This window comes from Podarcis bocagei (genome assembly GCF_964188305.1).
Source record: "Podarcis bocagei genome assembly, chromosome: 2".
Lineage (NCBI taxonomy): Eukaryota > Metazoa > Chordata > Lepidosauria > Squamata > Lacertidae > Podarcis > Podarcis bocagei.
Genome location: NC_138126.1, coordinates 31,021,969 through 31,047,279, shown reverse-complemented (window position 1 = coordinate 31,047,279; position 25,311 = coordinate 31,021,969). Strand labels below are relative to the sequence as shown.

Sequence of the window (25,311 nt, the reverse complement as noted above, 5' to 3'; positions counted from 1 at the left end):
TCAACCTCCTGCAGCTACTGGTTAGCTTTAGTTTTAAAAGTAGCACAATAAAGCAGCAACTTAATGAAAAGTATTCAGTATAATTTTCTTGTGTGTATAGGTTTTGTTTCCTAATCCAAAAGATAAGTCTGTTGTCAAATGTCTATGCACTTAAAAAAAAGGCAAATATTTCCTAGTTTTTCTGAAACGCAGTTTGAATGTATTTACAATGATGCATATTCAACCATTTCCCACATTAGATAAGGCCAGTATTGTATACACCTGGCAAGACAGGTAGGTCTGTTCTAATCCTTAGCAGCTGCAGTCTTTTCTGTAATAGTAAGGGCATGAAAGCTGAATCAGAGCTGTTAACAGTCAACGCTAAACTGATATGAACAAACAAGAAAACAAAATCCCATTAAGCTTTGCAAAATGTTAAAATTAATATTCACAGCTATGTCACCTTCGCCTGCGACTGGACTGAGCAAGGGTGAAAGAGAGAGAGAAATCAATTCCACGAATTTTGGAGAATGTAAGAATGAGCCGAGAGCTTTATATCTATCTGTCTTGTTGTCCATCTTGTGGTAGTGTCTGTGATTGGGGGCAATTCATACGGGTCAGGTGGGGTTGGAGGGTGAAGCATGATGGGCACTGACGGTTTCATATGCCTTCTTCAAATGTTCCATTGCCAAAGAGCAAGATGGGGTAATCTAGCAGAAGGGAAGAATCTTGTTGTGTTGTGTAAGCTTTACCTGAATAGCAATTGGATAGGGGAGGGTTACCTGTATCCATCTGGGATCATTCTTTCTCATCAGCTGTTCAAAACTCTTTCTATTACTTTTGCAATGAAGCCCTTGAGAGAATGGCAGTAATGAGCCAACACGGATTGCCCTCAAGCCACCACTGGTTTTAGAAATGCTACTTATGTCACGGGGCGAGGTGGGGTTAGAATTAAGAAGTAGTTGTGCTAAAACACACAGCAAAGTCCCTTCCATTAAAAATTTTTTTGGGGGGGTCTGCAGTCAAAATTTTAATTAAGTTAGATTTGAATTAAGTATTTTATGACAATTCACAGCAGCCTCTGAGTGTGCTAATCAGTCTACAAACACTGATTTACAATTTGATGAAAAAAATAAATTAAAATAACCCCTGCGGTGGTAGAAAAGAAATCATACTGTGGTAAATAGGCAAACAAAGGGATGCGGGTGGCGCTGTGGGTTAAACCACTGAGCCTAGGACTTGCCAATCAGAAGTTTGGCAGTTCGAATCCCCGTGACGGGGTGAGTTCCCGTTGCTCGGTCCCTGCTCCTGCTAACCTAGCAGTTCGAAAGCACGTCAAAGTGCAAGTAGATAAATAGGTACCACTCCAGCGGGAAGGTAAACGGTGTTTCCATGTGCTGCTCTGGTTCACCAGACTGTATGCCATCTCCCTTGGCCAATAAAACGAAATGAGCGCCAAAACCCTAGAGTCGGCCACGACTGGACCTAATGGTCAGGGGTCCCTTTACCTTTACTGTGTTCAGGCTTCACAAATGTCTTCCAATTTATGTGGCTAGTTTTTGCCGCTGCCACATGTTGCATGCTAGGCTCTATATTCAAATATAGGAAAAATGCCAGTCACGTGTTTGTAAGATACATAGCAAGAGCAAGTCTTGTTCAACAACATCCAGTGGCTGATCTTCAGTAATCCTATGAGTTCAGGATCACCCAGTTTGCCCAATCCTAAACACGCAGAAACAATATGTGCTGGTCAGAAGTGGGAATGAGCTTTGGTTGGCTGGCAGCCTGATCAACTCCTAATGTCAGCCATTAAATTGGGCCAATCAGTGCAAAAGTCTTCAAAAAGAATTTTGTCCCACTTTTGTTTGTGTTGTGCCGTATGTTGTGCATGTGTGTGTTTGTGTTTCAGAGTGCTGTTGTCCTCTTAACATAGCATTTTGTTCAGAATGCAGTTTTGGATTATATCAACCTTAATGAAAGAAAGGGGGGTATTAGAAGCTTCCTTGCCTTGTTCCCTTGTACTGTATTGATTTAAAGCCCTGGCTGAAAAGTATAGCTTCGGGGTCACACATGCTGGCTTTTCGATTGGATTGGATTGTTTCAAACCAAATTTATCATTAAGTGTTCTAGCCATAGGGTACAACAATTAAAATTCACAACAGCAGGGGGATAAACAATAATTGTGCAGGCAAAGCCGTAAAAGAAAGATTCCATGAAATACACAAGGATCGATGAATGAATCTTTAAGTGGAGTGAGTGACTAAGCATACAAATCCTGAACAGTAATACTGCAGCATGAGCACCCTTCTTAACCTTGAAAATGTCAACTCCCTTACATAAAATCACATCCGTATGAACAAAAGTTCGTGTAAACTGTCACTGTAGTCGTCATGAAAAAGCTGCCCTGTTTACCAGACTGCTACCTTTACAATTTAAGAATAGCTCTCTGATGAGCTTGAGCCCCAAACAGAGGAGCATTGTTCGAGATGAGATCTAATTCATCCTCTCCAGCTTGAACCTTACAAAGATCGTGATGATAATGTGGTATATATGTCGTTCAAGAGAACAGAGCCTGAAACAATAGATTTGTATCTGAACAAGAAACAGAAGGCAACGCTTTGGCTGCGGATGGGAAGCACTGTAGAGTTGACAAATGGAAAGGTGTGAGGAGATGCTGAGACAAAAAGTGTTCCACGCTGGAGTGCCCAGCAGAAGCTCTTTTTCCTCTATCAGACAAGCTGTGTATTCTCAACTGGTTTGGCCCAGGCTCCGACGTGAGTCACTGGACAGAACCTTTGCCATCTATCTCTGGTTTCTTTTGCTTTGGTTGTCTAAAGCCAGTGATAAATACCAATTAACTTAGGATGCGGTCCACCTCATGTCAGAGGTTAGTGTCAGAGTTCGCCAATTTTAATGCAATTGAGCTTGCATTGTTTTCACTGCGCTGCCGCAAGAAGGCAAGAGTCACCGTTTCCAGCAAACCAGCCTTCAAGCAACTAAGGCTTAACTGAGTCCAATTATGGTCTTCCGTGATATTTATCACCTTATTATTCTGTAATTGTATTTAGAAGATTGTTAAGCCATGGCTCAGTGCACTAATACATGGGAGTTTTAAAAATATTTTAGCTTAATAAACACTGATCAATTAAGATGAGAGTGCATACAAAGTGTGCACACAGATCAATGGCTGTAAAACATTGCAGAAACTAGCAGATGTCTGCCTTGTTTCATTTCTATACTTTTTGTTTATGCATTTGTTTGGTGTTCCTACTTGAATAAACCCTCTGCCGTGAACCATTGAAAAAGGATAGCAGCTCCGAAATCTCAGCCAGACCCCTTTTAGGGAGGTTAAACTGTGAGTTCAGTTCTGACAGCATAGCACCTGCTTGGTGTGATAAAATCAACAATACATGGAACCCACAGTACTTGTATTTAAGCTGATTTAAATTCATTAGCTTCCCCCCAACATCCCAGTCAAAGTACAGTAACTTGACTTTCTAAGTGAAAATGTCGAGAAGCTCCTTGGTGCTTCCATGAGCCAGGTGTGTTCAGTCGATGGCAGCTTTCATCCACAGAGCTGATGGGAATTATAATGCTATGATTGTGGATCCAACAGTAAGCAAAACCTGCTTGATGTCATGAATGTGGCAGAGCACGGAATTGGAAGTACAACCCCATCTAGAACAGGTTGATCTCCATCTCCTTGAGATTGAGTTTCAGTTTATTGGCCCTCATCCAGACAATTACTGATTCTGGGCACTGGCTCAGCACTTCAGTGGCCTCTGCTAAATCCAATGAAAAGGAGAGAGAGATGGAGAGAGAGAGAGGTGAACCTTTTAAACATCACAATGGCTCCTTTTTCCAAATCCTCAAATCTACCAGCAGTTTCATGTAGGGACAAGATGGAACACTGCATTTGAGCCATCTCTCTCTGGTTGGTGTTTCATTTAGGATCATTTCAGTTTCTGAATGAGTCTTTGATCATGGAGAAACAAAAGAGACACCTGGAAATTCATGGTTGACACAAATTCTACTGATACGATGCTGGGAACATAGATGCAGCTATTTGATGTTATTATTATTAACCAGGCCACCTCTCACCATAATCCTGTGCAGATTTGATTATGAAAGCTTCAAATTTAGTTTCACAATTGGTGCGACTTAGTGCTGGCTCATTCTGCCGGTGGACCATAATACAAATTGATGAGTCAATCATGTTTTAATTGTTTTTTGCCTAAGTATTATTTTAAGTGGAGTCTTAAAGTGGAGCCTGAAGTCTTTCACTTCCTCTGATTCATCATTTCACAGATTTGGGATAGGAGTGAGTACCATTGTACTTTGTCCTTGATCTAGGAAAATTCTTTGTCACAGTCTCATAGCACATGCTCTAGGATCAGTGATGGCCAAACTTGGCCCTCCAGCTGTTTTGGGACTACAATTCCCATCATCCCTGACCACTGGTCCTGTTAGCTAGGGATGATGGGAGTTGTAGTCCCAAAGCAGCTGGAAGGCCAAGTTTGGCCATCACCGGACTAGATGGACTTCTACATTTTGGACTCCTTTATCTGGGCTTTCTCTGATTGGACAGCCTTCAGGGTTGAATGCTGTCTTTGATAGGGAGCTTCTCCTTCAGCTCCACTAAGCAGAGCAGTTGCTTTATTCACATTATTTTACTATAATCACACATATTTAACACATGTTTCTGGCTTTCAAAAATTATGTTGAATGTATTTTGGGGTCTTGAAAATAATAATTAAAAGAATGTGTTTATGTTTGTGTTTTAATGGAAATTGGATATCTGATCTTTTGAAGAGTTGTTTCTTTACCTTTAAGTATACATCATGGAAAAGTTTTACACATAGACATACCAAAATTAATCAAAGTGCTACAGTCCCCTACAACCCAATAAATAGTAAATGTATTTGAAGTTGTCCCCTGGTGTTAGTTCGTAGGCAAAATTAATTTTGCATTTTAAAATAATTAATAACCCAGTTCAAATATGTATCACCTTTGTTAATTGCATTTGACGCTTAGGGCTTTGGTGCATTTTACATTTAATTGTTGACACCTTCCGGAAAGTCGGTGCAACTGGCTTTTACAGTAGCTTATCTCTATATTTCAGTGGTTAATGTGGTACCTTGAATGGGATGTTTGGCCCATAGAGTAAATTCCTTACCCTAGAAAACTGTGGCCAATAATTGGCAAATACTGCATGCTGTTGTGAAAACAATCATAAAGCGCCACCATATACCATAAAATTCTTCTATAAATATTTCCTTTCATCCATAATTAGATAAAAATCGAAGCACACCATGTTAGGAAGAAAAGTTTAATGCAATGCAGTGTGTGGCAGCTCTGGAAAAGGCAAATGCCATCCTATGGATCATTAGGAAAGGGGTTGAAAATAAAACTGTTAATAATGTCGTAATGCCATTATACAAATATGTGGTGCATCCACACTTGGAATTCTATGTTCTGGTTGCCACACCTCAAAAAGGATACCGTAGAACGGGAAAGGTTTCAGGAGAAGGTAAGCAAAACCATTAAAGGGATGAAGCAACTCCCCTATGAGAAAAGGTTGGAGCACTGGGGACTCTTTAGAAAAGGCGAGGAAGAAGGGACATGATAAAGGTAAAGGGTAAAGGGACCCCTGACCATTAGGTCCAGTTGTGGCCAACTCTGGGGTTGCGGCGCTCATCTCACTTTAATGGCCGAGGGAGCCTGCGTACAGCTATCGGGTCATGTGGCCAGCATGACTAAGCCGCTTCTGGCGAACCAGAGCAGCGCACATAAACGCCCTTTACCTTCCCGCCAGAGTGGTATCTATTTATCTACTTGCACTTTGACGTGCTTTTGAACTGCTAGGTTGGCAGGAGCAGGGACCGAGCAACAGAAGCTCACCCCATCGCAGGGATTCGAACCGCTGACCTTCTGATCGGCAAGTGCTAGGCTCTGTGGTTTAACCCACAGCGCCACCCTGTCCCAAAGGGGCATGATAGAGCAGCATAAAATTACGTATGCTGTGGAGAATGTGATTAGGGAGAGTTCCCCGCCCCTCTAGAGTCCAGCGCCATCCAGTGAAACTCCTTGTTGGGAGATTCAGGACAAAATAAATGGGGAGAGCACTGTTGCACTCAGGGCCCACTTAAAGGTTTCCCTGTGGGTATCTGGTATAAGAACAGGATGCTGGGCTCACTGGGCCTTTGACCTGGTCCAGCATGGCTCTTTTTACCTTCTTATCATGTAACCAAATCTGATTGCTTGATAAAGGCAAAAGCTGGGTGAGTAGAAATGGTTCCAAAGCGGTAGCTGAGAAGGGAAACCACAGAACCGCACTCGCACAGTCACCTAAAAGTGCCCGAAGATTTTATGAGGGAACAGTTCAGTGCCCCCCCCCAGGGGGGTAATCGTATTTCACCTGGAGTATGTTTGCAAGTGACTATTTGGTGTAGGATAGTGGTGGCCAAACTTGCTCCTCCAGCTGTTTTGGGACTACAATTCCCATCATCCCTGACCACTGGTCCTGTTAGCTAGGGTTGATGGGAGTTGTAGTCCCAAAACAGCTGGAGGGCCAAGTTTGACCATCACTGGTGTAGGACTACTGCTACAACTTTTTGACATTAATATGATGGCCAGGACATGCTCTTTTGAGGTCACATAATGAAGCCAGCTTGCTGAATGTAAGCAGGTCTGGTTATGGTCATTGGGCAGACATGAACTTTACGCAAGTAATTTTTTAAAACAAATGCAGGTGTATAGAAGAGAGAAGCTCCTAATAATTTCATTGGGGCTTACGCAAGAGAGGTTTTGCAAGGGTTATGCCCAGTTGTTCCAGCTATTTATAGCATTATTCAATAGCAGTAATGCTGACAATAAGAAATAATGTCGCGCAGATGTCAATTATTACAACAGCCGTTGCAGCGCAGAGCTCTGGATTTGTTCTCCTCTCTCCGGCCTTATGAAAAGAAAATCAACTGTTTTATGTTACTAATGGAGTTACACTCTTTTATAGACCCTCATTTGTATAATGACAAAAGTCTATTTGCTCGTGATTTCCAAAAAGGACCCTGGATTTATTACTAACAACAGATGAGTTCTAATACTGGAGTGCTAGGCAAACGTCTGATTTGCATCCAGTCGCAAACCTAAAACGAAAACTATGCCTAATAACATGATTGTTCTGAAACTGTTTAGCATAATCACAAAATCCCGAAAGGTGCTTCAGTATTTCTTGGTGGCGGGCCTCATTAAAGTCTGTAAGCAAAAGAAGGAAATATCCAGTAAAGCAGCAAGAAAATATTGAGGAACCACATTCCCGGTTTAACACTAAAAGATGACTTCAAAACTATGGATCTGAGAGATTAACAGACCTTACTTTCCTTGCCCAGGATTCTAATTTCCCAGTGGATCCTCTAACCTCCTCCTCATATTTGCACTTCTCTTTTGCAGAGAAAATAGTAGGTTGCATTTTGTTCCCACGCCTCTCAGTCTTTCTTTTAAATATACTACTAGGAAGTTACAAACCTGGTGCCTTCAGGTTTGTGAGAATATTATATCAGAAGGGTATTATAGCAACTATTCCACCAACCTAGAATCTCAGGTTGGTGCTGTTCTAAACCAGAAAAGAGGAGCGGAGCAATGGCACAAAGCAAATGCCTCAAAAGCAAGATCATTGCTTTGATTTGTCAGCTGCAAGGGCCGAGAGACAGCGAGGTTACTGGAATCCCCTTCATCTGGTGTGAACAGTATTCAGGAATCCAGGAATCCCTGGCATGTGCAGGCAAGGGGCAGGATATGTAATGGACATGTACAGACAAATGCAATATTGTTTTGACATGACTTTATCTGGTACCTTGAGCCAGATATAAATAAATAAGATATAAATAAGATATAAATAAAAAGTACATACATAAAGATTTATTTCCCGTGCAACCCTGTGGAGCTTGGTATGATGCAGAGTTCCTCCCAAGATCAAAGGCAAGTTGTTGGGTCTTTCCTTTCACAGCTGTCCCCCATCTGTCCAGGGAAATCCCCAGAGGCCGAGCCATTTTATAATAGGACATCATAGATAACTACACATGCATTTTGAGAATTATGTAATGTGGTGCCATTCAGCGTAAGTAAAATGGTCTGCTTAGAAGGGGATTTCATTGTGTATATGTGCTTTTTTCCCCAAGTCAGCTCTGTGGTAAAGCATTAATTCTTCCTATTTTCTTGCAGTTCCAGATTATCAAGAGCAGGATATTTTTCTATGGAGAAAAGAGACTGGATTTGGATTTAGGATTCTTGGTGGAAATGAGCCTGGAGAACCTGTAAGTATTTTGACGTTTTTAGGCTTGTTTTACCTTTATTTATCTCTTTACCCCGGAATTTCCAGAGCCGCATTCGCCAGAATACGTGTCCAATAATATTTCATCTGCATCCTTTCAGCCACTTGATTTTAAAAACAAGCAAAACCAGAACAGAGTGCTGAGCTATGTTCTGAATAGCTAAGGTTACAAAGAGTGTTGATCTTTGTTCACATAGAGGTCTATTTCTGCTATCAACTGGCTTAGACCCCCGAGCTGTTTTGCAGCAGCTACTGACCAGAACGTCAACAGATGTTAGCAACTTTGGGCTGCTTTGATTTAGGTCACACTCGAGCCAAGGCTTCTGATCTTATTACCAGTCCCTTGAGCTGAATAAATACAGTCTCATTCAGCAGGACTCTCCAAGAAAATGAATGTCATGTTAAATAGAGAAGGAAAGGCACAATCATGGGTAAAGGAACGGAAGTCTAGAGATTTGCGCTAGTAATGATCTGCTGAGCCTTTCCATGAATCTCAGGATCAAAATTCTAGAATTCGTTTCCCCCGGGCAAAGTCATACAATACATATATTCTTTGAAGAAGGGTGTTCATCGGGAAATATGAAAGCGACTTCTATCAAGTTGGGCCAATGCCCCATCTAGCCTAGTTAACAGCTGCTCTGGCTGGATAATTAATTTCAGTGGTTCTACTCCGCATTGGACTTAGTTGGCTACAGCCCAAAATTTGTAGCTGTCATTACAGGTAATTTGTAAGATGCCTTGCATGCCTATGGCTCTCTTAACTGTGTTGCACCATGGGAACAGTAGTTCATGGAAGTGGAGACATTCAGAAGAGGGGGGGGGGAATTCTCACTTTGTGAGAATGATACAATGATGGGCTATTTGCTGGCATGCCAGAAGCCTTCATGAGAGCCAGCATAGTGTAGTGGTTAAGAGTGGTGGACTCGTAATCTGGTGAACCAGGTTCGCTTCCCTGCTCCTCCACATGCAGCTGCTGGGTGACCTTGGGCTAGTCACACTTCTTTGAAGTCTCTCAGCCTCACTCACCTGACAGAGTGTTTGTTGTGGGGGAGGAAGGGAAAGGAGATTGTTAGCTGCTTTGAGACTCCTTAAGGGGAGTGAAAGGCGGGATATCAAGTCCAAACTCTTCTTCTTATTCTTCTTCTTCTTCACATGGTCAACTGATATCATCAACTTGTGTGCATGTGTAGAGGCCTCTAGGTTCCTCTGTCATAGTACCGGGAGTGGGGGCAGTGCAGAGATATGCCTCCTGTATAAGTAAAGTTAGGACATACTTTTGCTAAGGGGATAATGACCCTGTTGGGAAGCTCAGAGAATATGTACTGCTTCCATGTTCAAAGTTTAGGAAAGTAAGGTAGTTGACCAAAGTATGGCACTGACTGACCCCTTGGGCCTTTTCTGCCATCCCTTCCACATTGTTGCCTCACTGGTGTCATCCATCTGGGTCCGGCCCTTTGGGCACATCTGACATGACCCAGATGTAGTCACGTAACAGCCTGGATTACATTGGTCCACTTGGCTAGAAGATGTTTGGGTATAGACCAAGGGCAAGGAACCTCTACCTTGGTGGGCAAATGCAACCCTCCAGGCCTATCTATTTGCTGCTTGGGACTTTCCCCGGTCATACCCCAACTCCGTGGACCCACAACTTCCCAGAGTATTTTTCCCAGCTGGAATGTGTCCTTAAACCTCTGGGTTGCCTGGGTGGAGAGATGTGAGCATTTGGGCATGTCTAAGCAGCCTCTGACTTATGTATGGCTGGAATGTCCCCTACGCCCCTTCTTCTGCCCCCTTTTGTACTGGTGTGCATCCCCTGGTTACAGTTGCCCACAAGGGGATATAAGGTTCCCTGGCTGTGGACAGTCCTGATTTGGTGCTGTGGGATGAGATTTCACTTCTTCTGCAATTCTGACAGCGATTCTTCTCTCGCACCTGCACATGCTTCTCGCAGATTTACATTGGTCACATTGTGCCACTGGGTGCTGCAGATGCCGATGGCCGCCTGCGATCTGGGGACGAATTGATCTGCGTGGATGGGACCCCTGTTGTCGGGAAATCTCACCAGCTTGTAGTTCAGCTTATGCAACAGGCCGCCAAGCAAGGCCATGTCAATCTGACTGTCAGGCGCAAAGTGGTTTACACAGGTAGGTTGCAATGTGACTCGCAGGGTTTTTTATTTTTTTACTCTTTTTTACTCCTGTCTCTGGATGAAAGTGAACTACTTTCTAAAGATCAAAAGCTTCAGGTTCTAGCAAAAAATAGCAATGCACCGTTCTGTTATTTATATTTTGCTTTTTAACCCCGGGGTTGTTTTTTTTGCTGGTTTTTGTTTGAGGCTTTTCGAACACGGTATAAATATAGGCTGAAATGTTTTCAAGCTGAGAAGTTGACTGCTGGTGATTAGAAGAGATATGTTGCCACTTTCCAAGGGTTTCCCCCCATTGGGTTTAGTTTCAATTTACCATTTTAAAGGATAATCTCTTATAGGATAAAAAATATTGTGAAACTGATAGGCCTGTAAAGTGGTAATCATTTTATAGTACTACCTGCAAGGGAGCACATTATTACCTAGCCATGTTATCCAAATCCTAATGTTGGATGCCGATGGTTCTGCCCTAAAAAAGGACCTTGCTGGAGCTGACTAAACTACATTTAGGCCATAATCATGTACACATTTGCCTGGATGTGTGTCCCATTGAGCTCAGTGGGTCTTATTCTGAGTAGATATGCGTGGGATTCCACTATTTATCCAGCAATCTGTATCCAGCAGATGTTTCGGAGAAGCCTCCCTAGCATGAACAGCTACCCCCCGGTTATTCCCAACAAGTTTCCTGCATATATGACTGTGTGCTAGTGCTAACCCAGAAGTATAGGAATGGCATAGCTCAATATCAAACATCAGGTCAATTGAATTGCATGATCCATGCTGGGCCCCCAATTGAAGTGTCAGTATGGACTTGGAATTGCCAGTGGGTGTGGATTTGGGAGGATGATTAAGATGGGCAGTGTGTATAATTTTTTTTAATTTTTATTATTATTATTATTATTATTATTATTATTATTATTATTATTATTATTATTTCCCCAATGGCATTCTCTTAATTTTGTCTTTGGACCTATAGGAAACTATGTTTTAGCATATTCAGAGTCAGTGTTGATACATTTCCTCTGCATAAAAATAATAATGGAGGGATAGCCATGGAAATAGTTAAGGCAGAATACAAACACCACTGCATGATTTTGTGCAGGAAAGATTCATTAGCAGGGACAAGCAGCCATCCAGTCTCATGCCTGCATATATTTCCTGCAAAATCTATATGAAGGAAATTTGCCTTCTGATTTTTAACATACTTCTCACGAATTTCTGCGCAGTATGCCTCCATGGAGGAAAAAAACCTTGCATACAATTTGGCTATAGTGTGCCTTTTCTTCCTGATTTGGCCATATTTAGTACTAGTGGTGGTTTCTTTTCTGTACATAATTATTTGAAGTGACTTTACAAAATAATAATAATAATCAAGGTAAAATACCATAAATAAAATGCGTGAAAACAAAACAGAAACAATAAATTGGCATGAAAAGTCCCCAAGGAAAAGTGTGATTACCCAGTGTTAATCCACCATGAAATCCACCACCAGAAAAAAACTAAATCCCCAGTTAAATATTTTCTTTCCTGAATAAATAGGTCTTCATGCTATCAGTGAGTGAAAGAGGTGGCAGAATGCCCCCCCCAGAAAGAGTATTTCATAAGGTGGGTCGTCACTTCTGAACAGGCTGTGCTCTGTGCTCCAAGCCCCAGCTGACAGAACAGCAGAAAGAAGGGACATATTTCAAGGAAGCCTCAGGGGTTGTTGGGGAGGAATACATGGAAGAAAACACTCCCTCAGATAGTCTTATACAGTGGTACCTCTGGTTGTGGACGGGATCCGTTCCAGAGGTCCAGCCGGATCCCAAGGTTTTCGCAACCAGAGAGACCGTTTTGGCGCATGCGCACGCGGCAAAAACCCGGAAATATACTTCTGGGTTTGTCACTGACGCATCCCGAAGTTTACGTAACCGGAGGAATACGTAAGCGCAGGTATGACTGTAGTATGTAGACCTTGATATTTCCCTCACATAATTAGAAATTCAGCAACTCGTTCAGTTATCTCTTGGTGTTGAGAGATGATTGCCTCTTTCCTAAACAGTTCCGAAAGCAGAGAACGAGGTCCCCTCCCCAGCCTCATCTCACCACAGCAGCAACCAGCCTGCTTCTCTGACAGAGGAGAAGCGCACTCCGCAGGGGAGCCAGAACTCGCTCAACACCGTCAGTTCCGGCAGCGGCAGCACCAGCGGAATCGGCAGCGGAGGAGGCGGGGGCAGCGGTGTGGTCAGCACTGTGGTGCAGCCCTACGATGTGGAAATACGCCGCGGAGAGAATGAAGGCTTTGGCTTTGTCATCGTGTCTTCCGTTAGCCGGCCAGAAGCTGGAACGACGTTTGGTAAGTGCAGAACGTGCTTAGAATTGCTTTGGCTCTTTAATCGGTTTCCTTGGTGGCTGGGGCTCTTTTACCTGCGCTCATAAGCGCCTCTACGTTTCCGAGGTACATAAACTAGCTTGGCACACCGTTGATTTGTGCATCCCATTGCATACTGCAGGCTTCCTCAACCTCTGCCCACCAGATATTTTTGGCCTTCAACTCCCATGATCCCTAGCTAGCAGGACCAGTGGTCAGGGATGATGGGAATTGTAGTCTCAAAACATCCAGAGGGCCTAGGTTGAGAAAGCCTGGCATAGTGGGTCCCATTTTGATGGGGAGTTTTGTCTTGCATTGTCCTGTATCGAGGCAGCTGAATTCAGCAACTCTTTCGTTATAACCATTAATTACCTGGGTGAGGTCTTCTTCATTTCAGTATGGTGTGGAGTATGGAGAGCCAGTATGGTGTAGTGGTTAAGAGCGGTAGTCACGTAATCTGGTGAACCGGGTTCGCGTCTCCGCTCCTCCACATGCAGCTGCTGGGTGACCTTGGGCCAGTCACACTTCTCTGAAGTCTCTCAGCCCCACTCACCTCACAGAGTGTTTGTTGTGGGGAGGAAGGGAAAGGAGACTGTTAGCCGCTTTGAGACTCCTTAAAGAGAGTGAAAGGCGGGATATCAAATCCAAACTCTTCTTCTTCTTCTTCTTACGGTGTTGTATCTCACGAGTAAAACTCAACTTATTTATGACCAACACTGAGGCAACACTGTGAAAAGAGCCTGAGTTGATTTGCCTCTGTACAGTGAGAATAATAATTACAGTTACTAAACAGTAATTGCAGTTCATGAATGTACTCCCTATTCTATTTAATTAATATGTTTAATTGGAAAGTCAAGCTTTGGGAGTTGTTTCCCTCCAGGGTCTTGTTCAAAGCTGTATTAGAGGAGAGGGGCTGTTTTTGTTTTTTGGAAAGCAGACTGACATTTTGAACTCTTGAGTAAGGACAGTAGTAGAGGAGGTTGTCACTCACTGAACTCTTCTCCAGCGACAAAGCCTGTAGGCCTGAGTTTAACGCAAGTGCCCTCTCTGACAGATGGCTATCCCTGGGAACAAACGGTGCTTTATTCTATATATGTACTTGCGAATAACTCTGGGTTTTTTAAAAAAAATAAAAAGTGCCCCTTTCACATTTATAGACATAAAAAAATATTTTGTTAAAATATTAATTTAACTGATCTTCGGGATGCACTCCCAAGTTCCCATTAAGTGAAACATGCAGACATTTAGTGGGCCCCGTGAAATCACTGAAGGTAATGCTAGACTTAAATTTTGTTTGTGATACTTTTACGGCCCCTTCTCAGTATCTCCGCTGTCTCTCGCATTATGGCCACCCTGTGAATTTGGGAAATGCCATTTATTCCAAGCTCTGGCAGCCAATAGGCATTCCAGATAAGGAATGGCTCCTGCTGTTCCAATGAATCTCAGTTTAACATTTACTACTATAAGCACTCCATGCGGCCAGCATCACATTTCAGAAGTGCTTCACCCCCACACCAGCATATGTGTGTATATTGTATGTATTCTTGCAGCCTGGATCCCCTGTGGGTTCTGTGCTGGCATGGTGCCCTTGCCTGGGGGCAAGGCATGTTTTAGAACATGATGCCAACAAGTGGGATGCTTGCGCCAACGTACTTTGTCTGTGGCCGTGTCTTACGTGTCTCTTCAACATTCAGCTGAGGACCGTAGATGTGACACACACACAGCAAGTCCTTTCCATTCAGGTTTTGTTTCTCCAGGCACCAGAGAAAGCATAATCTAAATTAACTCAAGCATCCATCAATGGTAATTAGCTGCCCCATACATCCTAAATGTGGCACGGGGATGGAACTGGAGGTTCTTGGAAGGAACCCCCCAGACATAAAAAGAAATAGGAGAGCTTCTTTCTACCCCTGTTTTTATACCTGAATCTATATATTACAGCAGAGTCTATTCAAATCAATCTCAATGTTGGGTTAGGGAAGAGCTTCATTTCTTCTGTTATCCAGCTCTAACTTGTCTAAACCTAAAACTTACTATAATAGACTTTAAAATATGGTGTGCTTTGTTGCATTGCTTACCCGGCAATGTTTAGTAATCCTGCCTGCAACATATAACATGCATTTCGGTTAATTATGACAACAGGGGTTCCTGAACCACTTGTGCTAAATGGTCCTTTGCAAATTCCGAGAGATAAGAGTTCTTCTGTCCCCAGAGGAGAGAAAAGCACATTTGGAATTGCATGGGATAGCCATTCAGTTTTGAAAGGGCCTCTCTGACCATCTGTGATGGCTATTAAGAAACCATCATTGCAGATGAGATGATGAAGCAAGTACAGTTACGGAACCAGTCAAGACACACCAAATTGGTAGTAACTCTGAGGTGCAGGGGCCTAACATAAGGAGACAGTCCTTCCTTGTGATGGTGTAGCACATGAGCACCATTCCACATATATATGTATTATTTTTACTCTAAAACTTAATTAACCGTTGTGAAATGTATTGGAGTGGTCCAAAGCCTATGCTTGCCCAGATCAGCCAGAATAAGAATGATGAATGTGATCATTTGTGAAAAGATAAATTTTCGTGGCTAGAAATATGAGCAATGTGGAAGCAAATTTATGTCTTGACTTGACTCCCCCCCTTCTGCTCCCCAGAAAACACTTCTCCCCTATATTTTGCATGAGATGCTTGCCCTTAGCTACAAAGTGTGTGACTCATACCCATAGGGTTCTTTGTATCGTTATTCCGATCTCACAGAGGTGGTCTGCTGAGATGGGTTGAGCTACTTCAAAATTGTATTCATTTAGTTGTCTGGGTGTGTTAAGGAATTAGTCAATAAAAGTTACTCTCATGTGACAAAGTCAGGAGTGGGTGATACACACCAATGTAAATTATATAACGACCAATTATCATCAGTTATACTGCCTTCTGTTAGTGAGTAGGCTTTTCCTCATGTTGCCATTTTAACTCATCCTTCATTGTGATCTTTTTGATAAAGCACAGCATAAACATGTGTTTCAAACTACTAATAAAAATGCAGTGCAAGCATATCTTTGGATGAATGAATATTATTTCCAGCCACTTGGAAAAAATTACGTAGGTGTGATGGATATGACCACATTCAGATTCAACTGCACCCACTTACTAAATGCTAGTCTCTATATCTGCCTTGGGCAACTTTTGAGAAGTACACACGAATGTGGAAAGGAAGTGCTGTGAAAGCTAAGCAGTGTCAAGACAGCAGATTTTGACTTGAAAGTTCTCCTCAAGAAGTCAGATCTGGGAATCTCAAACAGAGCTGGTATTCTGAAATTAAATTCCAACGGTAGATTGGCGGAAATAGAGGCAAGTGCCAGAATTGATCTCCAAGCCAGAGATGAGAAGCAAGAACAGTACAGCACATTAGGTCTTGCTGAAAGATGAGTGTTGTCAAGATAGCCAGTGGCCCGGGCTGAATCAAAGCAAGGAAAAAAGCCAGAATCCTGCAGCCAGTTAAGTCCACTTCTGGACCCCATTAAAGTATATATCCATTAGATTAGTAGTTCATAAAGTGATCACCCTTGTACTGAAGATAAAGTGCTGTTGGTTTAAAAAAGAAAGAAACTAACAGAATGACCAAAAATATTGCTCAGCTCTCTCTGCTTCTTCCCCCGCCCCCACTCTTCTACTTTTAAGTTATTATAGAATAATTATATCACAAAAATATTTGCATTTGTTGTCCAAATGCAGTGCCAGCCTCGCATTGTGGAGTGAGTTGGGCTTACGCATTGGACTCTTAATCCATGTGATGGCTTTGCCTACCGTTAAATCGTTGCAAAATTTCTGAAGCCAATTCTGCGAGCCTGAAAGACGCACTGTTTTTTGCAGTATTGTCAAAATATCACTGCGATTTAACGTGCATTGAATAGTTAAAATCTGAAAGCTATTCTTCTTCATACTAACAATATAGTAAGAGGCACCAAATTTATTTTATTTTCTTGATTGGCTTGTATCCAAAACATTTGGACAACTGGGCTTGCCTGCCACCAGTTGCTATATCTCCACTTGTGCTAACTCCAAAGTTTTGCTGGAATGTTGTATGTATTCTTTCTGGTATAAGATACTAGAAGGCATATTTCTAAAATAGGTTTCTGTTAACTTTACACTGTATATCACATTTTAAGTACTTTTAACAAACCTCTTGTCACACATTGCTCCCATTTTAACAGATTTCAGTCTCCCGTTTGCTACAACTTTTGTTACCCCCTCATAATGCGACATGGTGCCAGTGAGTAGCATATTGAAAATAGGAGGCAGTGGCCCAAATCACACTTCAGCCATAGCACCACCAGAAACCCTGAGCTTCTCACTGTTTCTCCACCTTCAGTTAAAATGGAGGTACAATAGAGAGAGAAGAGGGGTGGAAATGCAACAGCATGACCTAATAGCGTTGTGAGGATGAATGGAACAGTGGGGGGAAATTGAGAAACTTTATTGTTCGTGGATTTCAGGGTAGGTCAGTTAATACTACCTTTGGAATATGCCTTGATTTAGGCTGAATCATCCCCAGTGATTTTGTAAAGTTGATCACATGGCTGCACAGTATTTCCTGACAGCTGATCCCTTCGGGTTAAATTCTAGTAAAGGTTCTAGTAAAGCAGTGATGGCCAAACATGGCCCTCCAGCCCTACAACTCCCATCATCCCTAGCTAACAGGACCAGCGGTCAGGGATGATGGGAATTGTAGTCCCAAAACAGCTGGAGGGCCAAGTTTGCCATCACTGGAGTAAAGGGAACAAGTAGCCAGCACTCAACCCTTAAAGTGTTCATATTCTGCTGCAACAAAGAAACAAGAATTCACCTGTTTGTTACAATTCACAATATGTGTTAGGTGGTGATCGGAAATAAAATACATTCATCCCAGATCACTTGCTCGTTTTCTCTTGCGCTCTCCAATACCAGCGGTGGGGAACTTGTAATCCTCCAAATCTGATGGGACTTCCAGCTCCCATCAGCAACCAGTCCTTGTGGCCCGTTGGCAGTGATGGTAGAATTGGAACCCAGCAACACCTGGTTATGCCACAGTTCCCACACCTAATTCTAAGCACAAACACCTGGAAATGAGTTCCATGGAAACCAGTGGGGCTGACCCTAAAACAAATAAATGCATTTAGATTTTTGGCTTGCAATTGAGAGGTGTTGTGGTCAGGTTTGGGGATTTCCCACCCACTCTTTACCAAGATCGCAAAGGGGAAGAGTTATCAAATGGTTTGGAGGCAAGTGGCTTTGGAAGGCCGTGGGTGGAATTCGTCATAGCGCTAAGTCTCTCATTCCTTTGACGCAGATTTCTGCTTTTGCAACGAAGTGCTCCTCCCCTCTCCTTTCCCCTGCATGCCCCTTAAATCTGTTTTAGGGGTTCCCCCCAACCTTCTGGAGCAGATTTGGGGAGGGTGCAGTGCGCACGCAGGAGAGGGGGTGGGGAAAGTCCCGTTGCGCAAGTGGAAACCTTTGCGCTGATGGGAGGTTGTGGCTGAATGCCGACCCATATATTCCAGTCCTCCTGTCCCTTCTGTAGTGACTCTGCTCCTTGCCTCAGATAGTTACCTCAGAAAGGAGGGGAAAACATCACCCAGTTCCCTTCTGCTTTTATCCATGCTGTGTTCATTTTATAGTGCTGATTGCTATGAGTTTTTTAAAAAAATAATCAAACAAAACTTCCTTATTCCTTGGTAGACATAGAATTATTGTCTTTCAAAATGGAGAAAGAACAAAACATTGGCAGAAGCTTTAGCAGGCACTGACTGAGATGACGATGATAAGATATTACAAGCTTAGGAAAACAATAGAGTTGCATTTCCATACAGCAGCAAACCTTGAAGTTTGCAACTAAAATCCTCTGTGATTTTATTTTGGGGACCACAACTCATCTGAAGAAACTGTGCAATTCTCAACCATGTTAATGGGAGAGAATTTTTTGTGTTTTGGGGGGGCGGCGGGGAGTGGGGATTACTGAGGAAGATGTAGGAAATGCAATTTTGTGAGGCTTACTTTGCACTCCCAGAGCCAATTGCCAATGTTTTGAGCACTGGCAGCAAAGCTATCCTTTAATAACTTTTGCTTGATGCATTAATTAATTAACCCTTAACCTTCTCTTTCCCTTTTCAACCCTTTTTCTCCTTTCCCCCTTCACCACGTTCCCAACGTATGTAAACGATTTGTTAAACAAAAACCAAAAAACATGCACACACACACGAAATATATATATAAATATCGCAATATCAATACAAAAGCGGGCAATGCATGTGTGGCCATGCCTCACAAAATAGGTCGAATTATTGAGGGGAGCCCAGCAGACCGCTGTGGGAAGCTGAAAGTGGGGGACCGGATCCTGGCCGTTAATGGATGCTCCATCACCAACAAATCACATTCGGACATCGTCAACCTAATTAAAGAAGCGGGAAATATGGTTACTCTGCGCATTATCCCAGGGGATGGTAAAGTATATATTCTCTTAATTTTTCTCTACCCACCCTCTCCACTTCCCATCATAGTTGGTCATTGCTTTTTATGGGCTTTTGAGTTGCTTTGAGCTACACTGACTTAGGAAATTGTGGTCCGAGCAATTCTAAAGCCCTGGGCATATTCTGAGAGAAACTTGTGCTGTACTGTTATTTATTTATTTTCCTTCTATAGAAATGCTGCAATGGGCAGGTGGGGTTTTGGGGGGGGGGCAGTGGACTTTGCTCCCACAACATTGTGTCTTTTTTGTGTGGGAGCTGAGTAGTGTATGGAAATTTTCTAGTTGAATGGAAGGGCTCTTTACAGTTCTAATTCCTAGCTGGGACACCCTTTTCCCTCACACTCATTGTCCATTTCTTTCTCCCTCATTGGTGTAGAGCAGGGCTTCCCAAACTTGGGTCTGCAGCTACTTTTGGACTACAACTCCCATCATCCCTAGCTGACAGGAACAGTGGTCAGGGAATGGTGGGAACTGTAGTCCAAAAACAGCTGGCGACCCAAGTTTGGGAAGCCCTGGTGTAGAGGATCTACAAGACATCTTGGTGCTTTCACAGTGCCAGTGATGTGCATTTTGGCACTAAGCGATCAGATGCGTTCCAAATAGCCACTCCAAAAGCATGCTCAGTGCTAATTGCCTGTGCATGGTTGGAGATATGAACCACTGGGGATCTTCCTTCCATCTCAGCAAGGCCATTTAAGCATTAGGAATAGTTTGGGGTGATTATCAGAAATCGGGGACATTTGAAACTTGTGGAGCATGTTTTAGATGCATCTCCTAAAGAATAGTTCCAACCATTTGGATGTGTTAACTTGTGGTAATAACTCTAAAGCATTTTGCCAACCTACAGAAGCTGGTACGGCATTACATGCCCTGGAAATCTCAACTTTACTTTAAAAAAACCAAAACCCTCCTTAGTCCTCATGGTTGCTTGATAGTTCAACTGAAGGCAAAAAGGTACATATAGGGAGTACATGGAGCAGGACCCAGCTCAGACATGAGAGAGGAAGCTTATATTTTTGATCCGGTGCAATTTGGTCCTTTGCAGTTTGGTGAACCTTCATTCATGACCACTGTTTCCTTTCCATCTACTTGCCTACTGACTACAATCCATATACTCAAGTCTCACCATTTCTCCTCCTTACTTCTTTTATTCTTTGTTAACTTGACTCTTAAGAAGCAGAATAAGTAAATTCTGAAGCAGTTCTTGGATTGTTACAGGGGTGTGACATCTTTGTGCTGGAAGCACAACACTGTATTGACTTTGAGACTACAATCCATTAGGAATGTGGTTGGAATAAACTCTACTCTTTCTACAACATACTCAGAATCATCTGGAAAAGCACTAGATGTGATTCTTGTGGTCCCTTACTCCATTGAGAAGCCATGAATCACACACGCTCTTTCTGGAGAATCACTGACACCCCTTTCCCTTCTGTTTGCAGTCTTAAAATACCATCACTAAATCTAATGTACATCCTGCATGTTTTCAATCTGCTTTTGTCTTAAGGGATGGCTGCGCGAGGATAGCTGGCTCTCATTCTCTGCCTTTCGCTATGTGTAATCCGGAAGTTTTATGTGTTGCAAAGGAAGGTTAGGAAGCAAAAGGGATAAGCGCCTGTTGAAAAGAAGCTTTGTTTCTTCTCTTTAGATCACTCTAAAAGCTTTTCTGTAGTCACGAGAGTGCTTGCTTTTTAGCTTCAGAAGATGGAACCAGATTGAGGATTTGTAGTCTTACGGACAGAGCACAGGACAGAAAGTTACATCGTCATGAGTTAGTAGGGTAGTATATTTATTCAGCAAGTTGCTTCATCATATCTTAAGATACTGTTTCGTTAGATGCGTTCTTATTTTGGAATGTGCTTACATATTCCAGATTCTCAGAGGCCCATAAAAGTTAAGGTGTTTCATTTATTTCAGAATAGATGCTACAGAGAAAAGTACCGTAATTCGGGTGTCCCTTGATCTCAACGGGATGGTGTTGGTGGGAAGGAGAATTTGTCTGGTCACCTTACTCCAACTCTGCTTTTACGTGCTGCAGAGTGATTAAACTAACACACTTCTACTTTTGTTGTAAACTGCCCATGGAATTCTAAGAAAGAAAGAAAGAAAGAAAGAAAGAAAGAAAGAAAGAAAGAAAGAAAGAAAGATTATGTTATATGACTGCTTTATAAGCTTCAAAATCCGTGTATATCCCTAAGAAACATATTTAGACCCTTGAATACAATTATCCCTGTCATGGATTCCAAGAAAAGGCAGATAACATGGAGGAACTTGAAAGTAGCGCTGTGCCATATATTCTTAGATGTATGGCATCATATTTGGGGGGTGAAGCAAGGGCCTTTTAGAGTTCTTCCATGTTTTCTCTGAAATGACTTTGTTACTATTAGCTTTGTCTATGTGATGGGGGCGTCATCAAACAGACATGTCACCCCTGTTTTCAAAAGCCCCCATGAACAATTGCTGAAAGGGCAGCATTTTCACAGACTTGAAATCTCGGATTGCTTCTGAGATTTGAACTTTATAAGTTTGATAGGTAGGGTATAAACATTTCAAATAAACTATATCTCCATAATCGTTGGATTTATTTACTTTGCTTCATTTATACCCATATACACAACTCTGTCCTCACGAGTGATTTGCAAACTTATTAAGAAGCCCAAAATACAATCCCAAAATGGTAAAACAATAAAACAAATTATTAGCAATGCAGCAAGGAGGAAAGAACTTAATAAATTACCTTTTTTCTGGAATAGGCACAAATGTCCACTTGCCCTTTGGTGTAATGATACAAAAGATAATTTAGAAGCATACATTGTTTATTTGTTACATTTTTACCCTGTTGTTTCTTCCAAAGGGAGTCCACCCCTTATGTCAGAACTGCTGGCACCTGCCCTATTAATATCCTTCCAAGTTGTAGAGACCTTGATTAATCAGAGATTTGACAGTTTGTATCTTAGACTTCTGAAGACATCGGGGGAAATTAACCTCTGTATTTCAAATGATTTTATTACACTATGCCAGAAGTCAATAAGTTGTCTCAAAGATCGATTCAGTTCTTTAAACAATTCAGCAGACTTAGGGTTGCAGCCAACTAAGATCTTAAAGTAGATCCCTTTAAATTAAAGACCACAATTTGGTCATGCCTATTGATTTCAATGGATCTACTCTGGAGTAGGACTGTCGCTGGATACAACCCTTACTATTTTCTGAGACTATTCAGCAAATGTACCATTTTACTATACATTAACAAAATAGTCAGAGCTGCCAGTCTGGAGTTTTGCCAGTCAGACCTGTATTGTAACAAATATACATGTTCAATATACTTTCTGTTTTCAAGTCTGGAAACAGTAGAGAAAACAAGGATTTGTTTTCGTTTGAGGCAAATATTATCCTTATTCTGAAATATTCATAAAATTTTTAAGAGACCAATTTTTGTAGAGAGTCCAATTTTGAAATTGATTGCATATCATGGGGCTGCTAAGATGCTCTCTTAATTAAACTGGTTCATATCCAACTAAGTTATACTCAGAGTAGACCCAGTGGAATTAAAGGGCCAAAGTTAGTCATGCCCATTATTTCAATAAACCATCTCTGAATAGAACTAACACTGGAGACAATCCCTTGTGTGTGTGCATACAAACCAGTTCAGTTGTTGAGGACCTGAATTGCTTGGCTGTTGTAGGGCAACTGCCACCAAATGATTTCTACCATGGGTGTGGCCTAACACAAAATGGCTTCTGGCTCCCAAACAGCCGAAAAAAGAATTCTTGCAAAAACATTTCATCACTAACATATAAAAAATACCTGCAAGTTTACTAAGGGCTGGTTGAGTCAATCATATAATTCACTTGATTTCTTTAGCTGATGACTGGCAGCTAGTTAATAAACTCATTAAAAAGCAGTGTGCTTGAGGTGCCATAAGATTCTGCATTTCTGATTTTCTCATCTATTCCTGCATGCCAGTGATGTTGCAGTCATGAAGTGAAGAACGACCCTGGCATTTCAGATCATGTACTCCGTAACAAGCTGCTTGACATAGTCTGCCAGCCTCTGTAAAAACTAGCTGAACCTCTTCCTCTTTCAAAGGCCCCTCTTCTCTCTCTTGCATGCTACCATTGCGATGAGGTCTTAGTTCTCCTTCCTGGTGTCTTAGTTCTCCTTCCTGTTTCTCAAGTTCTCTTCCTAGCTCAGTGCTGTTAAGGGAAAGAAAGTCCTTCCCCCAAAGACCAGCGGAAGAACAGGCAGGCATGTCTCTATGTGTGTTTTTGTGTGGCTGCATGTCTGTTGAGCACTCACACGTGCCAAGACATTGGCCATGCCCTTGAAGGGTTGGCCAACAGCACCCCTGCTTTAGAACGGAAGAACAAAACACATTTTCTCATTCTTTACTATCATTGTTCATGGCATCCCTTGCCTTTACTACGACTTAATCAGTTTGGCTACAGTCACCTGTGTGGTTTTATCAAAGACACCATAATAATACATCAGACAAGATGATGTCAAGGACAAAATCACATAGGTCACCAAAGCCAATTGGATTAAGTGACTGTGGACTGTTATTTTTTAATAGTTTATTTATTTGAATACACACTTCCATAAAATATACCATAAGGGAGCAAGGACAGGGAGGGCAAAGAAAAAAAGAAGGGCAGTGATGGCTGCCAAACAATACCGAAACAGTGTGAGTGTTCAGCAAAGTATTTTTTCAACAACTTGGCTGTGTGCATGTGAATGCTGCTTTTGAAAGTGAATGTTGAAATTAGGGAGCGTTTGTCTCGACCCTTCATAGAATCAGCTTTTTTTGTTTTTGAAAAGCAGCTCTTGAACATTATGAAGTGTAACAAATCCCTTTTACCAGCTGTATCATCAAGTCAACAGAAAGCTAAACATGCTGATATTGCTCAGTGTTTCTGTTTAAATCGGGAGTCAAATGGTGAGAGTGAGTCAAAAAGTGACAAAGAAATGTCTTTGGATATGCCAGAATGACAGCCTCCCCCCCCCCACTCGTGTGCTTGCAACCATGAGGTCTAAAACATCTTGTGAGACAAACTGAATATTAAAGATATCAGGATCACAAAGCATAAAGATCACAGGATCACAAAGCATAAAAAGCCCTAAACAACCAGGATAAAAACCCAGACATACAACTAAAATTGATGCTGTATGCAATTATGTGTTCACTGCCATGATGGAAGAAGGGGAAATTCCACTATTATTTTCATACATACACTAGTCCCCCTCCCACCTTACTAATATATTAAGGCTTCGTAGGCAATCTGTTAACCAGTGTGGTGTTAAATAAATACTCAGTGGGGCAACCACTTATATAATTCACTGTCTGTTACTAGATTATGTGAGCTGGTACAAATCTTTGTTGGGCAGCGTGTTGTTTAAAAATGTATTTGATGACTTTGGGTTACTTTGGCCAAGGGAAAGCTGTGTGTGAATCATTATCACGGAAATAGCCTGCCTTACAAAGCGCATTGTTTTATTTTGCAGAATCCTCCAATGCAACCTTATTGACCAATGCAGAAAAAATTGCTACAATTACAACCACACATACTCCTCAACAAATGCCGCAGGAGACCAGGTCAGCCTAATGTTCATTTCTGAAAGTGTGTTGATCTTCTCTTTCCCCTTTTACTTCTCATGCATCTTCCTAACCATAACACTGACGCTGTTCTCTCTCCCTCTCTACTCCCCACCTCCGCATTCCTTATCAATTTGAACAGGAACAACACAAAACCAAAGCAAGAGTCCCAATTCGATTTCAAACCACCCACAGCCTCACAGGTAAGGTATCCGTATCCAATTTGTGTCATTTATGCTGTCCCTTGCATGCCTGCAGGAAATCTTTATTGCGGACTGGGGAACCAGTGGCCTTCTAGAAATTGTTCGACTCCCACTCCCATCACAGCTAGGGGGTTAGAGAAACTTGTACAGCAGCAACATCCAAAAGGCCACACTGCTTCCACATCTCTGCCCTATGTCCTTCCTCCGTCTAGCTTG

At 42.1% G+C, this 25,311-nt stretch overlaps 1 protein-coding gene across 13 annotated transcripts in view; it reads left to right on the top strand.

Annotated features, from left to right (window-relative positions):
* Positions 1-25,311, top strand: part of MAGI1 (membrane associated guanylate kinase, WW and PDZ domain containing 1) — a 483,098-nt gene that overhangs the window by 448,511 nt on the left and 9,276 nt on the right. For 9 of the 13 annotated variants that reach the window (XM_081183951.1, XM_081183950.1, XM_081183952.1 and 6 more), the window contains 7 exons: positions 434-511; positions 8,200-8,291; positions 10,260-10,452; positions 12,496-12,789; positions 19,073-19,276; positions 24,802-24,892; positions 25,035-25,095. In XM_081183951.1, the coding sequence (XP_081040077.1) occupies positions 434-511; positions 8,200-8,291; positions 10,260-10,452; positions 12,496-12,789; positions 19,073-19,276; positions 24,802-24,892; positions 25,035-25,095 (1,013 nt within the window). The remainder of the gene's footprint in view (positions 1-433; positions 512-8,199; positions 8,292-10,259; positions 10,453-12,495; positions 12,790-19,072; positions 19,277-24,801; positions 24,893-25,034; positions 25,096-25,311) is intronic. The other 4 variants (XM_081183956.1, XM_081183946.1, XM_081183953.1 and 1 more) reach the window with 3 other exon arrangements.